A 15,802-nucleotide genomic window follows, 5' to 3' on the forward strand; every position below is an offset into this window, starting at 1 on the left:
AAATGTTAAGGGCGTTAGTAAGAAGCAAGGAATTGGTGCAAGGATTGAAGTTAGGGTTTCAATAATTTAGAGAAGCTACTATTTATTGATGCTTGTTAGGGTATGTTCTTGTTAGTGATCCTTGTTCTTGGTATACCCCTTTTGCTACTTAAAAAACTGCAGTTCTAAAAAGTGTTGTGCAGATCAGTGCATGATTTTTATTAAATTAATGCCTTTGAATTTTGATATGGGGACAATTGTATTGTGTTCTTATGTGAACTGTATATCTCTAATAAAACCTACAAAAGTTTAGGAATAATATAGAGAAATATGATCTATGTATCTTCATAAGTAGATATGAGCAAGTTTTTTAGATACCTTAGGATCATAGTAATGTGTTAGTGAACCCTTAAACATGTAATAAAGATTATGTTGACCAAAGTTGAATAATTTAAGTATTAAATCAAGTAAACCATTAATATTTATTGGGAAGTTAAGGTTTTGATATGTGTAATTAAGAACTTAGGAATTAGATAAGAAAATGTATAGACACAAGTAGAAAATCTTAAGTATGCTAATGGAAATACTGAGAGTGCCTTAGAATTGATTACTTTGGAATAAGGAAAGTTAGAAAGATCAACATTGCAATGACTTATATTAGCTGCTTTATGTGTGAATATATAGATATATATATTACATATATAATGGGTTGATTATAAATTGTGAGGGTAATACATCGGAAAGGGTTTGATTCCACCCGATGGGAAATACACCGGGAAGAATCTGATTCCACCCGATGGACGGAGACTCCTGATGAGGAGTTACAGGCATCGACCATCACGATTACCATTATTTATCGCTAATATAAATCATGAATAGAATGAGACTCTTAACTTTGTACAAAAAAAAATAAAAAAAATGAGACTCTGAACAACATGATTTTTAATAGAGATTTGCTTCTATTCATCATTCAAATACGATAAAGTTATTTCCAACAATATTAACGCCTAAGAATTTGTTTTCTAATACTCAATCATCATAAAATTGGCTCTAATGCTTATCTATTTATAGCCCATTAAGGTTTTCCTTGACCAAAATAAAATAAAATTAAGGTATTCAATCAATTCTCTTAGGGTTACAAAATCTTAATTAAGAAAAAACAAATAGTAGGACTTATTAAGGTTGTCTCTAATCTCTTTCTTCATGCTTCTATGTTGTTTTTCCTTTTCTCTCTTTATTTGCTTTTCTTTTTTAATGTAAAATGAAGAGATAATTGAGTACGATGAATTCCAATGCTTACTTATAAGGAGCAATGTTGGATATTTTAACAAAGTAGTAAACCGAAATCACACATGCAATTATATGGCATAATTAGTATTGACTATGATGGTGAATTGTGCACCTTGTGTAATCGAATGATCTAATAGCCATTAGAGCGATGGTGCTGGGAAGGCCTGAAGAATTAGGGTTGAAAGCTCTTTTTCCTTGCTTGGGGTGTGACAGTATATTCTAACCTAATGGATAAATAATATATAAGCATGACCGGTTCATTATGAAAAACGACCCATTACGGGCCCATTTTTAACTACAACTCATTAATAAATATTCTTTTTTTTAGAGACATTAATAAATGCTTTTTTTTAAAAAAAATTAATAAATATTCTTTTTTTTAAGGAATTAATAAATATTCTTATAATTCAACTATAGTGCAATATTATAATTAGGATTTAACAGTTGATATAATAATTTATTATTGCTCTCAAAAAAAATATTCTTTTTTAAAATCTACCAAAAAAATATATTCTTTTTTAGAGACATTAATAAATACTTTTTTTTGAAAGAATTAATAAGTTTTTTTTAAAGAAATTAATAAATATTCTTATAATTCAAATATAGTGCAATATTATAATTAGGATTTAAATTACTGATTAAAGTTAATCTGTAAAATTCAACCAATAATCCCTCCATCCACTAACTTACTTCCAAAATAAGTGGAGAATTAATAAATATTCTTTTTTTGAAGGAAATTAATAAATATTCTTATAATTCAACTATAGTGCAATATTATAATTAGGATTTAACAGTTGATATAATAATTTATTATTCCTCTCAAAAAAAAATATTCTTTTTTAGAATCTACCAAAAAAAAAATATTCTTTTTTAGAGACATTAATAAATATTTTTTTTGAAAGAATTAATAAGTTTTTTTTAAAGAAATTAATAAATATTCTTATAATTCAAATATAGTGCAATATTATATTTAGGATTTAAATTACTGATTAAAGTTAATCTATAAAATTCAACCAATAATCCCTCCATCCACTAACTTACTTCCAAAATAAGTGGAATTTGAGCTGGTAGAGCTGAGGAGTGCTACTGGACTACTGGTAACTAGGAAAAAGAGGTTACAAAATGTTTTTAACACTTGCTCTTCAAAAAAAAAAAAAAAACACTTCAAATACCCACCATTATTTTTTTGCTTTTTGTTACAAACGTTGGACTTCAGTTGACTTTTGACTTTAGCAACTGTTTAACCCCACAATGACAAAAGAAAAACCCTCCCCTAAAATAACAAAGAAATAAAGTCCTCTAAAAAAATAACAAAAAATTGTGTTTCCTATCTATCAACATAAATAAACAAAAAAAACTCATTTGAAAAGATGAGTTGAAAGCCTATACATTACATAAAAAACAATTAGGAGTCAATTGAATAATTATTGAATAATTAGAGGTAGGAAGTCAACCAAATAATAGAAAATTATAATATAATACTATCATTCAATAAATAGTAAGGATAAAATGTTTTGATGTCGAATTACGATAATATACTTTAGTATAAAAATAAGATAAAATATTCAGATCTTACATTAAGTATGTTGTAGGATTAGCCGATACATCTGGATAAGCCTTTCATGGTTGTTGAATCGTATAAATCGCAGTTGGACGTTATGTTCTTGCTAATGGGTTGTAGGTGTATCCTCCAACTTTGCGTACGTGGTGTTGCTATAAGGCAAAAATTGTGGCATGTCAATTTGTCCCACTACCTTAAGCGGCCTTCTTGCCATATGTACCTGTACAAATTGAATATTAGCCTTGTTGAAAGCATCATTCGTCATTGGGTGCCCCCTAGGGTTATCTGTAACAAAAATACTAGGTTGTGAATAAAGAGATAGAAGGTACATGTTGTATAGGTACCAACTTAACATGTTAAGGTCTTATCGATGCAGTGATTGACTATTTGACTGACTTTGATTTACAACACTTTCCAGACTCTGGATTCCTTGTACTCTTTGTAGGATATTGGTTCATTTAGCCTGTAACTCCTCGACTTGTTGAACCTCATTGTGAACCATGGGTTCAACAATGTCAGAATGTTATTGAGAGACTTAATATAAGATGTCATGTATCCCTATGTCAATATGTTGTCTAATTGAAGAAGTTGTCATTAATACTGGAGTCTTAGGTCTATCAACTAATTGAGCTTAAAAAATGGTAACAGGATCCACATATGTTGACATTCTCACCGTTTGTGAAGGTCAGTTTGGTCTATGGTGTCCTGGCCTTCTACTTGAGGAGGTGGTTATCGAGTTAGATTCATATCATGGTGGTCCATTAAACGTGTATGTACTCACATACTCCCTGTTCACGTATGTAAACATGAATTACAATAGATGAGATATTCAGTGGAGCTGCCTATGAGGAGATCCAAGAACACTCTAAAATGACTAAGGTGAAAATACAATGTGTAGGCTAGAATGAATGGATCTCTCTTGCTTTCTAGGTGTCATCTTTTATAGGCATCACTTTCTTGACCTAATGGGCCTCTCTATGGATGTCCAGGCCCATTAGCAGAATTGGCTACTCCTTCTCTATGCATCTCATTCGTACACGACACATGGAGCTAGAGCACGTGCAGCTTACGTCACTTGTCCGTGCAGGACGCGTGGCACACCATGAAACATTTCTTATGAGGACCACAACTTTCACTTGACAGTAACGTGAGGAAGAAGTGGAGCTCTAGTTGACTTGAAGAGTAGAGTTGAGCTAGGCATGCTGAAGAGTCGAGCTGAGCTGAGCATGCTGAAGGGACGAGCTGAGCTGGTCATGCTGAAGGGACGAGCTGAGCTGAGCATGCTGAAGGGACAAGCTGAGCTGAGCATGCTTAATGGTATAACTGAGTTGGACATGTTGAAGGGTGGAGCTTTCGTGACCTGAACACTCAAGTTGAGCTGGATATGTTGAATGGTCAATGTATAGTAAAGTTCATGTGGTATGGTCCTCTATACCAGTCCACAGCCCACCAAGCGTCAAGCCTGTTAAGGCGTAGATGTTTGTTCTTCGTAAAATCAACCTGCATCAGTCCACAGTCCACCAAGTGTCAAGCCTATCAAGGCATAGACGTTTGTTCTTCATAAAGTTGACCTGTATCAGTCCACAGTCCACCAAATGTCAAGCCTGTCAAGGAGTAGACGTTTGTTATTCACAAGGTCGACCTATTCCAGTCCATATATTGTAGGGTCTTTAAATAACAATTCTTTCTTCATTGCCAGCTTGGCCTTTACTGTCACCATGGCTAGATCCACCACTCTTTTCTCCTTCTCCATGATAGCATAGCCTAAAAAACCTTGATAAATTTTTAATGGCCAAAACATGAACTTTGCTTATGGCGCCAATGTTCACGTATGTAAACATGAATTACAATAGATGAGATATTCAGTGGAGCTGCCTATGAGGAGCTCCAAGAACACTCTAAAATGACTAAGGTGAAAATACAATGTGTAGGCTAGAATGAATGGATCTCTCTTGCTTTCTAGGTGTCATCTTTTATAGGCATCACTTTCTTGACCTAATGGGCCTTTCTATGGATATCCAGGCCCATTAGCAGAATTGGCTACTCCTTCTCTGTGCATCTCATTCGTACACGACACATGGAGCTAGAGCACGTGCAGCTTACGTCACTTGTCCGTGCAGGACGCGTGGCACACCATGAAACACTTCTTATGAGGACCACAACTTTCACTTGACAGTAACGTGAGGAAGAAGTGGAGCTCTAGTTGACTTGAAGAGTAGAGTTGAGCTAGGCATGCTGAAGGGTTGAGCTGAGCTGAGCATGCTGAAGGGACGAGCTGAGCTGGTCATGCTAAAGGGACGAGCTGAGCTGCTGAAGGGACGAGCTGAGCTGAGCATGCTGAAGGGACAAGCTGAGCTGAGCATGCTTAATGGTATAACTGAGTTGGACATGTTGAAGGGTGGAGCTTTCGTGACCTGAACACTCAAGTTGAGCTGGATATGTTGAAAGGTCAATGTATAGTAAAGTTCATGTGGTATGGTCCTCTATACCAGTCCACAGCCCACCAAGCGTCAAGCCTGTTAAGGCGTAGATGTTTGTTCTTCGTAAAATCAACCTGCATCAGTCCACAGTCCACCAAGTGTCAAGCCTATCAAGGCATAGACGTTTGTTCTTCATAAAGTTGACCTGTATCAGTCCACAGTCCACCAAACGTCAAGTCTGTCAAGGAGTAGACGTTTGTTCTTCACAAGGTCGACCTATTCCAGTCCATATAAAGTAGGGTCTTTAAATAACAATTCTTTCTTCATTGCCAGCTTGGCCTTTACAGTCACCATGGCTAGATCCACCACTCTTTTCTCCTTCTCCATGATAGCATAGCCTAAAAAACCTTGATAAATTTTTAATGGCCAAAACATGAACTTTGCTTATGGCGCCAATGTTCACGTATGTAAACATGAATTACAATAGATGAGATATTCAGTGGAGCTGCCTATGAGGAGCTCCAAGAATACTCTAAAATGACTAAGGTGAAAATACAATGTGTAGGCTAGAATGAATGGATCTCTCTTGCTTTCTAGGTGTCATCTTTTATAGGCATCACTTTATTGACCTAATGGGCCTCTCTATGGATGTCCAGGCCCATTAGCAGAATTGGCTACTCCTTCTCTGTGCATCTCATCCGTACATGACACATGGAGCTAGAGCACGTGCAGCTTACGTCACTTGTCCGTGCAGGACGCGTGGCACACCATGAAACACTTCTTATGAGGACGACAACTTTCACTTGACAGTAACGTGAGGAAGAAGTGGAGCTCTAGTTGACTTGAAGAGTAGAGTTGAGCTAGGCATGCTGAAGGGTCGAGCTGAGCTGAGCATGCTGAAGGGACGAGCTGAGCTGCTGAAGGGACGAGCTGAGATGAGCATGCTGAAGGGACGAGCTGAGCTGAGCATGCTTAATGGTATAGCTGAGTTGGACATGTTGAAGGGTGGAGCTTTCGTGACCTGAACACTCAAGTTGAGCTGGATATGTTAAATGGTCAATGTATAGTAAAGTTCATGTGGTATGGTCCTCTATACCAGTCCACTCCCACTTATAGATTTGTCTACCATGTTTTTTATTTATTCATGTATTTTTTTTTTGCAGCTTCGTAACAAAAATTATGGTTCAAACGGATAATGAAGGGTATGCATAAGGATAATGAAGGGAAGAGGGTTGAGTCATGGTTCAGACGGGCCATTGAAAATTGTGGTCTTTAATGGTTGAAGCATGTCAACTAGGGCATAGTTGACCACAAGTTGTTGTCTACATTTACATAGAGGTGACACAAGGATACTTTGAGCTTCTTTATTCCAAGTGTGGAGATGACTGTGGCACTGGATGATTTGTCATGTCTGTTGTATCTCATAATTGATGGTCTTCTTCTAAACCACAATGATCATGTTTCTAGTCTTGAGCTGGTAGAGCTGATGGTTGAATTATTAGGAGATGAACCAGATGATGTAGGGCTTTAAATGGCAGCCACAAAAGGAGTTCATGCATGTTTTAATTTCTGGTGTGGCAAAACTTTGATCAAATTTCTAGTGCACAAACACTTAATTTTGTTTTTTTTCTTTTTTTTTGAAAAATCTCATTTTATAATTTCTTAAGAGTTAAAAAATACTCTTTATATACAAATCATTTGTATTCTGCTTGAATTAGTTTACAATTGTCTGAGTCTGAAGTGTAAACAACAAACAAACTCTCATAAACTCTTAATCATCTTGGATTATAGGAAGTCTTGAAGGAGAGGCATAAAATCATAGACTTGTATGTCTAAGTAATTTGTAATCAAGGTTGATTATGGTGAAAAAATTTCATAAGTTTAAGAGTACAGGATATAATCCTGGATTATGGAGAGAACCAGGATAAATAATTGTGTTGGTTTCTTCTACTCTGCTTATTTAATTTTTCTTATCCTTTGACTTTTTTTAACTTATAAAAGATTTAAAAAAAAACACAATTCAAACTCTATTTCTTGTGTTTTTCTCACCTTCAGATGATATGCAACCGAAACTTGGTGGTCATCACGCTCTTTACTGACAAGAGAGTCACCTACGTTGATGTGACATATCTAAAGTACCTCAGTGATCTTTAATTGGTCGCCGATTTCACATAGTTTCTTCATGTACGGTTAGTCCATAACTTGGGTCATGTTTCCATGACTGGTATAAAGACGGTGTTTGGATACATGAGATCATTTTTTTAATAATTCATATCTATACAACGTACATAGACTAGAGGAAGAGGATCTGAGGCCACTTGAACAGGAGACCCTTGATTAGATTGTTGTTGAGAAGCTGGGCGACATGCAACAACTAAACATGAACACACGATTAGGATGCATCAAAGACCATGTCGTGGACATAATAGTCGGAGGTCAAGTGGAGTGGGGAAGTCCTACATGACTGAGTTTGGAGCATATTTTGGATGAGGTCCATGAAGGCTTGGTTTATCATTGGAGATGGAGCGGGTGGTAGCGGCGGGTGTGCTACTCAGTAGTGTTTTTTATATGTTGTAACATTTGGAAAAATCATTTTTGGTATTTTTCATGTAACATTTGAATATTGGTGGTACCTTTCAGATTTTATAATCTGAACTAGTATTTGCTTAGTTTGTATAATTTTTCAAACCATGTTGAAACAAGATTGGAATGAATCAGGACAATTTACATTTGTTTTCTAAGATTTTTGGGGATAACTTTTATAAGTTTACTTGAAAGAATAGATCAAAAGTGAAGATGATAACTTTTAGTGTAACTAAAAGTCGAAGAATTTTTTTAGTTAGAATAAAACAAAAAGTTTGTATATTTATAATAACCAAAAACATATTTAACTCTTATATTAATATAAGGAAAATATTAAGGAGTACGTATGAGGCACTCTTTAAAACTTTTATACAATCAATGCATTCAAAATTGATATATGTGATGTAAAACTATTTTGCTCCTCCTTGCACACCTTTCTATTAAGAAACAGAGTTTTCTTATGATAATATATATCATCTTGACTTGTTAAAAAAAAAAATTCTTATTTTATAATTCTTAAAGATTGTCTAAAGTCACTCATTAACAAAATCGAAAATATTTCAACAATCATGGGACAAACGTATAAAACGGGCCTACGCAAAATATTCTTCATAGTTCAAGAAAAACTCTCCTGTTTAAGAACTGGTCAACGCTATAACATGTGCATCGAAGAGAATGCAAAAGCTTTGGCAATGAACTCTCATTTTGATTCGTGACAAAGATAAGCAAAAAAAAAAATTTGAAGGAAAAGATAAGCAAATATGAAAGGCATATACCGGCACTGTCTTTATATATAAACCCTCTTTGTTATTTTCATATTTAAAAAAAAGTTATTAATGTAATTAATGTGTCTATTTGGATGAATATTACTAAATTTTGTTTGTATGTTTATTAAATTTGATTTTTCATATTTTTCAAGAAGTTAAAATGAAATATATTAACCAAAACTTAGTCTTCCAAGCATAAGGAGTGTCAGAGAATAACTAAGATAAAAGAAGTGTGTTACATCAGGTTATCAAAGGTAAAAAAACGATATAGCGATAATGCAGACACACTTAAAATAGAAGTTAAGATAAATTAGTGATAACGTAACTCTTAAACATAAAAGGGGATTAAGCCACCACATCTGATAATTAAAAACAAAATTAGGATGATTTGCCTTCGAACACCATAAAGTTTGGAGCTTAATTTTATCTATAAGTTGAATGATTGTATTCCCCTTTTGTTGAAAAACTCTAGCATTCCTGTCACACCAAATAATCCAAATGCAAGTTAGTATTTTTAGTTAAAATATAATTAAAAAAATAATAATAAATACATCTAATAATTTGTATAAAGACTTATATTTATGGGTACAGTTTTTTCTCAAAAGAGTGCTTATAATTATGGACCAAAGGAATACATTTTTAATTTTGAGTTGAACGGCTTATACATGTCATGTGGATTTGCATCAACTCAATTACTAGTGTATTATTATAGGTTTAAGGCGCATATATTGAAACAAACTTGCAGATTTCAAAACATAGGACACATCGAAGTGTCATAGACTAAATTGCCCCTCACCAACAATTGTAGGGCCTAAATTTGTCATTCATTCATGGATATAGAACAAAAATGGACTACAATAATATAAAGTTAGACTTAAAGATAAGTAACATTTAACCAAAAACTATTTTAATTAGGTTTCAAATTCAGGTAATCACAATCAATTCAACCTTAATTGAAGTTTTGTATCTTCCATCATCTTTTCTTGCTAACACATCGTAGTTAAGATCCCTAGGAGACACTCCAATGTATTTCCACAACTTAAATTTTGAAGGTCTACTATAAGGTTAATTTTCGAGTTAGCGATATAATATAGGCTTAAATGCACTTATCACCCCCTATGTTTCAAAAAGTTGCGATTTTGGCCCCTTTAAAAAATGGATATTTTGACCCTCTAACTTTTGACCATCTTTTGATTAATTGATTTTATGTCAATTTCTCAATCTTTGATGGTGTAAACTGACATGGGGATAGAAGGATGCTGATAAGTGGAGTCCAAACTTGCATGGTGTCCAAACTGACATGATAAATGGAGTCCAAACTGATAAGTGGATCATTCTTTAGGGGGGCCAAAAGTTACACCATGCCAGTTTGGACTCCACTTATCAGCATCCTTCTATCCCCGTGCCAGTTTACACCATGAGAGACTGAGAAATTGTCATAATCTCCATCAAAATCAGCTAATCAAAAGAGGACCAAAAGTTAGGGGGGTCAAAATATCCAATTTTTTTAAAGGGGGCCAAAATCGCAACTTTTTGAAATATAGGGGATGAAAAGTGCATTTAAGCCTATAATATATGTTCAGGACAAATTAATACTATTAATGAGAGGTCCTCGTGAGGTTAGTTCAGTTGGTATGGACAATGCATAATATATGCAAGGTTCGGGGTTCGAACCCCGACCACCACCAAAAAATACTATTAATGAGAGATATATTTAAAAAATATATTTAAAAAAAAGAAACAAATGCTTTTAAGATTTTGTAGATTGTCTTATATTTAAGAACAATTTTTTTTATTTTATTTTATAAATGATCTTATAACTAAGGATGAAGTAAGGTAATGTTTTTAACTTGAATCATCTTTAGTTAAGTATTAACATGGTACAAAATTAAATTTCAATAAAATATAAAAAAGAGGCACAAATGCTATCAAGTAGCCTAATCTTGTGTTGACTTGACCATGTGACTTTCCTATAGCTGCTCTCTTGGGCTGTGTTCATCTTAAGCATACCCCTCGTGCGTGAGGGAGGCCAACTCAAAAGGACAAGAAGTCAAGAACTCCAATACCACTTTGTATTACGTTCATAAACCAGCCAATTCAAGCTGTAAATTTGCAGTGCATGCACAAGTACCAATAGAACCCATGACATACTCCATGTGCTAGTTTAATTCTCTTACTATACGAATGGGAATATCCAGATAAGCAGCAATAGAAAATGGTACATGGAGACGAATATTGTCATTAATGAAAGTTAAAGCAAATGCATGATTTTTTTTAACCATATTATTGGTATGAAATATTCATCAACTTTATGGAAAACTAATCTCTATAAAAAAAAAAAAAATTGACTATTTACGTTTAGTGAAATATTCCATCCCTCTCTATCAACAAGGCTTCATCTAAGACATTGTTTAAGAGAGGTGAGTCAAGTTTTACTCGAATCAATCTTTTGAACATAAAAAGTTCTCGGATCAATATAATATTAGTTGGAGATATGGTTTTAAATAGGAAAATTCTAATATGTGTATTTAGGACATACTGTATGTTGTGTTTTCAAAGATAGAAAATATGTATTGAAAGTTACCAATTTATTTCTCAAAATTTAAAAAATATTTTTTCTTAATAAAATATTTACTATTTGTAGAATCATTAACATGTGTCATTATCGCACATGTTAGCATGACTCTTTTAAATATGAGAAACTATATAACTCTCTTTTCAAAGCATCTTTTTTAAATTGTGTAAAGTTTATAAACATATTTATTAAAGAAGTATAAAAAAAATTATAAGGTGAATATGTCCATATAGATATAGTTATCATTTTCATTTTCCAGTGATTTTTTTTTTTGTTGTACTGTAACAATTTGTGGTGATATGTAGTTTTTTTTTGGTTGACATATTGGTGTTGTTTTAATTATAAGGTTTATGAGGAGTGAAAGAAAAGTTATCTAAAATTTAAAGGAATGGACAAAATGACCAATAATTATAAACTTGTGCATTTAAAATCTTCACAAGTTAGATCTCATTCCCACTCTGATGCACACAAGAAATAATAAACAAATGAATATATGATTATAAAAAAGAAAATATAAATTTGAAAATTATCATCATCATAGTTGACTTTAATATTTAAATTATCCATTTCTAATTACAAGTGAAGGCTTCTGCAAAAAAAAAAAAAAACAAAGATGTGAAAACCACACAATTAAAATTTACAAGTATTATTTCCCTAAATCCTTCCTTCTTATTGAAGGTGAGATAAGCTAATATTGGATTAATCACTCCATGACAAACCAAGTAATTAAATAAAGTTTTTTTTTTTTTACAAAATAAGTAAACAATAGCTACAAACTTCAAGTTTTTCTACTTCTTACATCATCTAACTTTCATCCATCTAAGCAATTATAAAAGAAAATAATGATATAAAATAATGACACAAGAGTCCATAAGCAAAGTTTCCTCATTGAAAATGAAAATGAAGTACCCTATCCCTAAATGCAAGTGAAGGGTTAAATTCAAGTAACCCTTTGACACTTTACTTATGGGGAAGCACTTGGGTGACATAATGTCACCGTGACATTAAATTTGGGCCACACAACACACATTGCCACACAACATATGGGCCACACAACACATACAACACATCTGGGTCACACAACACAACACACTTGTGTGGCCCAGATTTAATGTCACGGTGACATTATGTTACCCAAGTATTTTCCCACGAGTATCTAGCTAAATTATTTTCTATTTTCTCCTTTTATTTCCACTTGTTTAGATCCTTGAAAACTTACATTGGAATACCAAGACAAAAGCTGGATTGTACTAAATACAGTCACAAACAAGTTGTAACAAACTGTTAGAGATTCTTTATTTGCATATAAGGTATCTCATTTTCATTTCCTTTCCTTTCAAAAGTAAAGTCACATAGAAAGAGAAATAGAGGAATAAGTCACACTTGAATCTCAACTTATAGGAATATCAACTTCCACTTACTCTGTTTCTCCCCTGTTTTCACTCTGCTATTCCTTTTAACTAACTCTGTTTCTCCCCTGTTTTCACTCTGCACCAAACTAAGTAGAGTGATTAGAGACTCCATTCTGTTCTGTTCCGCTCCGTTCCATTTTATTCCAAAACTCACCAATTCTAATGGATCCACCCCTTATCTCCACCGCCGCAACCACCATTCCTCCTAACATCATCCAACAAAACTATCCTGAGTCGATCGAGTCCTTATCATCGCCACCACCACAGCCACCACCACGATCACATGTTAATGAAACAATGAACGACGACTCCTTCCCTAATGTCCCCGGTGGCAAGCTTCGTCTCATGTGCAGCTACGGAGGGCACATAATGCCGCGTCCTCATGATAAGTCTCTATGTTATGTAGGCGGTGACACCAGAATCGTGGTCGTGGATCGCAGTTCTTCTCTGAAAGACCTATGTTCGCGCCTTTCGAGAACAATTCTTAACGGAAGACCCTTTACTCTCAAGTACCAGCTTCCTCATGAAGATCTTGATAACCTCATTACAGTAACATCAGATGAAGATCTTGATAACATGATTGAAGAATATGATCGTATAGCATCTGCATCTTCTACAATGAAAGCTTCATCATCAAGACTTAGAGTGTTTCTGTTCTTCACAAAACCAGATACCACACTTTCAATGGGATCACTTCTTGATGATGCAAAATCTGAGACATGGTTTGTTGATGCACTCAACAACTCAGGGATTCTCTCAAGAGGTGTGTCAGATTCAGCAGGAGATTCTTTTGTGAATCTTGATAATGTTCCTGCTAGTGATTCAAGCAATAACTTGGAATCTCAAGTAGAGTCATTGACTCTACTTGAAAACAATAACAATAAGGTTAAGAATGTTTTTGATAATGTTAATGCTGTGAATTCAACACCTAATTCACCTATGCTAGAAAACAGTTTATCATCTTCTTCTTTGACTCCTTCAATGGAGAATTTGCCACCGATTCGTGTTCGTGTTGATGAAAATGCTGGTAGCAGGCTTCAACAAGAGAAGAAAGTTGTAATGAAGCAAGATGGTGAGTTTGTTGTTTCTTCTGCTAATGTGGCTATGGCTGCAATTCCTGCAGCAATGACAATGGCTTCAGCTGGAGTTGTTACTAGTGGTGATGTTAATGTGAATAGGGTTGTTTCTGATGATGAGAGATCAGATTATGGAGGACTAATTGGATCTCGAAAACCGCCTTTACCATTGCAGCTTGTTCAACCAAGGACTAGTGGTGGTGTGAGTCTTCCTTCACCAGATTCAGTTACAAGGTATGGTTATGCTTTGTGTAACATTGCTCTCTTTTTGGTTCTTTTTTTCACGTCATAGTTGTTTCTTGCTTCTTTTGCTTTTGCTTCAAAAGTTTTTTGATTTGTTAATAGTATAATGCTATCATAAGATAAAAATTATGTTTAGTAGGATAAAGTTTGATTGTTGTAAATGCTGTTGTAAATAAAAAAATAAGCTATAAAGCGCAAACTTTTTTAGAATTAGAGGTCACTCGATGTCGGACTCACGTCTGTGTCCAATATGTGTCAGATTAGTTAGACAAGTCTCTCCAAAAACCAACTATTATTGCTTTGCCACAACACATCTTAGACACACCACAAATACATCTATGTCACTAAAAAGATGTTTCAAAGTAATAATGATCAATGAGATGGTTAAAGACAATAAATTTGGTTATACCATTTTAAATTTGTCTATAGGAGATGGATGAAAGAAGGTGAAAGATTATCGCATCTTATTTTAGTTTGTTTTATTTAATGAAAGAAAATGTTCGATTTAGATACATATGTATATTTTGATTCTCAATTTAGATCTTCTAGAAATAATATTCAAATTTTATTTAATTATAATAGATAGTATTATGTTACTTTCCTATGTTTTTGAGATTAGCAGTTTCGACGTATCTGTATCTATGTCTGTATCATGTTACGTCTCTCTGTCGGATTTTGTGATTCATTGAAATCAATCAAGCTCTTACAACTTTTTTATGATTAATATTTTTCAGTGATAGCAGTAGTATTGCATCTACAAATTCTTTCTCCAAGATTATTTATCATCAAGAACAAGTCCAAGGTACAAATATAGAGACCAAACCTCAAGATTCAAGTTACATGTTACCACCCCAATCAGATCCAAATCAACAACTCCAACAACTACCACCACAACAACAACAATTTGTTCACCCCAACACTCACTATATACACCACCCTACATCCACAAACCAAGTTCCAATTTCATCATATTACCAAGTTTACCCTCCACCATCACAACAATCACAAATTCACCATCCACAACAATATCCAGTGTATGTAATGCCTATTGGATCTACGCAACAACCATATAACATGACATTACAACATAATATAAATGACCCTAATTTGGTAGCTTCTAATAGGCCAATAATACCACAAAATGGAACTCCACCAATTTACCCTAATAAAGCACCTAACCCTAATGTGGCATCAAATTCAACATTTGTTCAAGTACCTTCAAATCAATTTCAACAACAATTTGTTGGTATGCCTCAATTTCATCATCAACCACAGCATCCTATTAATGTAGCTCCTCCTAGTGGTACCAATTATGGTTATGAATATAGTGGTAATGTGGAAGGTCAAGTGTACTATACTCAACAACAAAATAATGCTCCTTTGGTTACTCAGTACCAATCCATGACTCCTGCAGCTGCTGCTGCAGCATTATCAGATGCTTCCCAACAATTTTCTGGAGATAATGTTCAGCAGTCAAATAGAACTTCACAGCCGGTATAAATCGGATCCAGATTCCCTGCAGTCGGAATTTCCAAGTATAATAGTCAGTATTTTAAGTATTTTGATATAGATTGAACGACTCGTATTTTGACTTTGACAAATTTAGAATATGAATTTTGACCATTCGATCTGGATCGGTGGTCAAAATGACTAAGTGACTAGTGATTGCAGGGAATGTGTTTATTCACTAAGTTGGAGTTCACTTTCATTATTTTAATGATTAAAATTTGGAGCCTACTTTGTTATAGAAAAATAAGCATAGTTTATTTTTAATTTTGTCTATATGAACTTATGAAGATGAATGACATGTAATGTAAGATCATATTTTGCAAAACTAGCTTTCTTGGCTATCAAAGTTACTCAATTGAATAAAGTAAATTGTTGTCATTATCCTAA

The 15,802-nt window shown here is 34.1% G+C and overlaps 1 protein-coding gene across 1 annotated transcript; it reads left to right on the forward strand.

Annotated features, from left to right (window-relative positions):
* Window positions 1-12,513: 12,513 nt before the first annotated feature.
* Window positions 12,514-15,802, forward strand: LOC146918077 (Octicosapeptide/Phox/Bem1p family protein). The gene is made up of 2 exons (XM_085719744.1): window positions 12,514-13,897; window positions 14,641-15,802. The coding sequence occupies exons 1-2, from the start codon at window positions 12,750-12,752 to the stop codon at window positions 15,404-15,406; spliced, it is 1,914 nt and encodes a 637-aa protein (XP_085575870.1). The 5' UTR covers window positions 12,514-12,749; the 3' UTR covers window positions 15,407-15,802.

Source organism: Medicago sativa, chromosome 6 (assembly GCF_051527215.1).
Source record: "Medicago sativa cultivar Bolivia chromosome 6, Bolivia_mono, whole genome shotgun sequence".
NCBI lineage: Eukaryota > Viridiplantae > Streptophyta > Magnoliopsida > Fabales > Fabaceae > Medicago > Medicago sativa.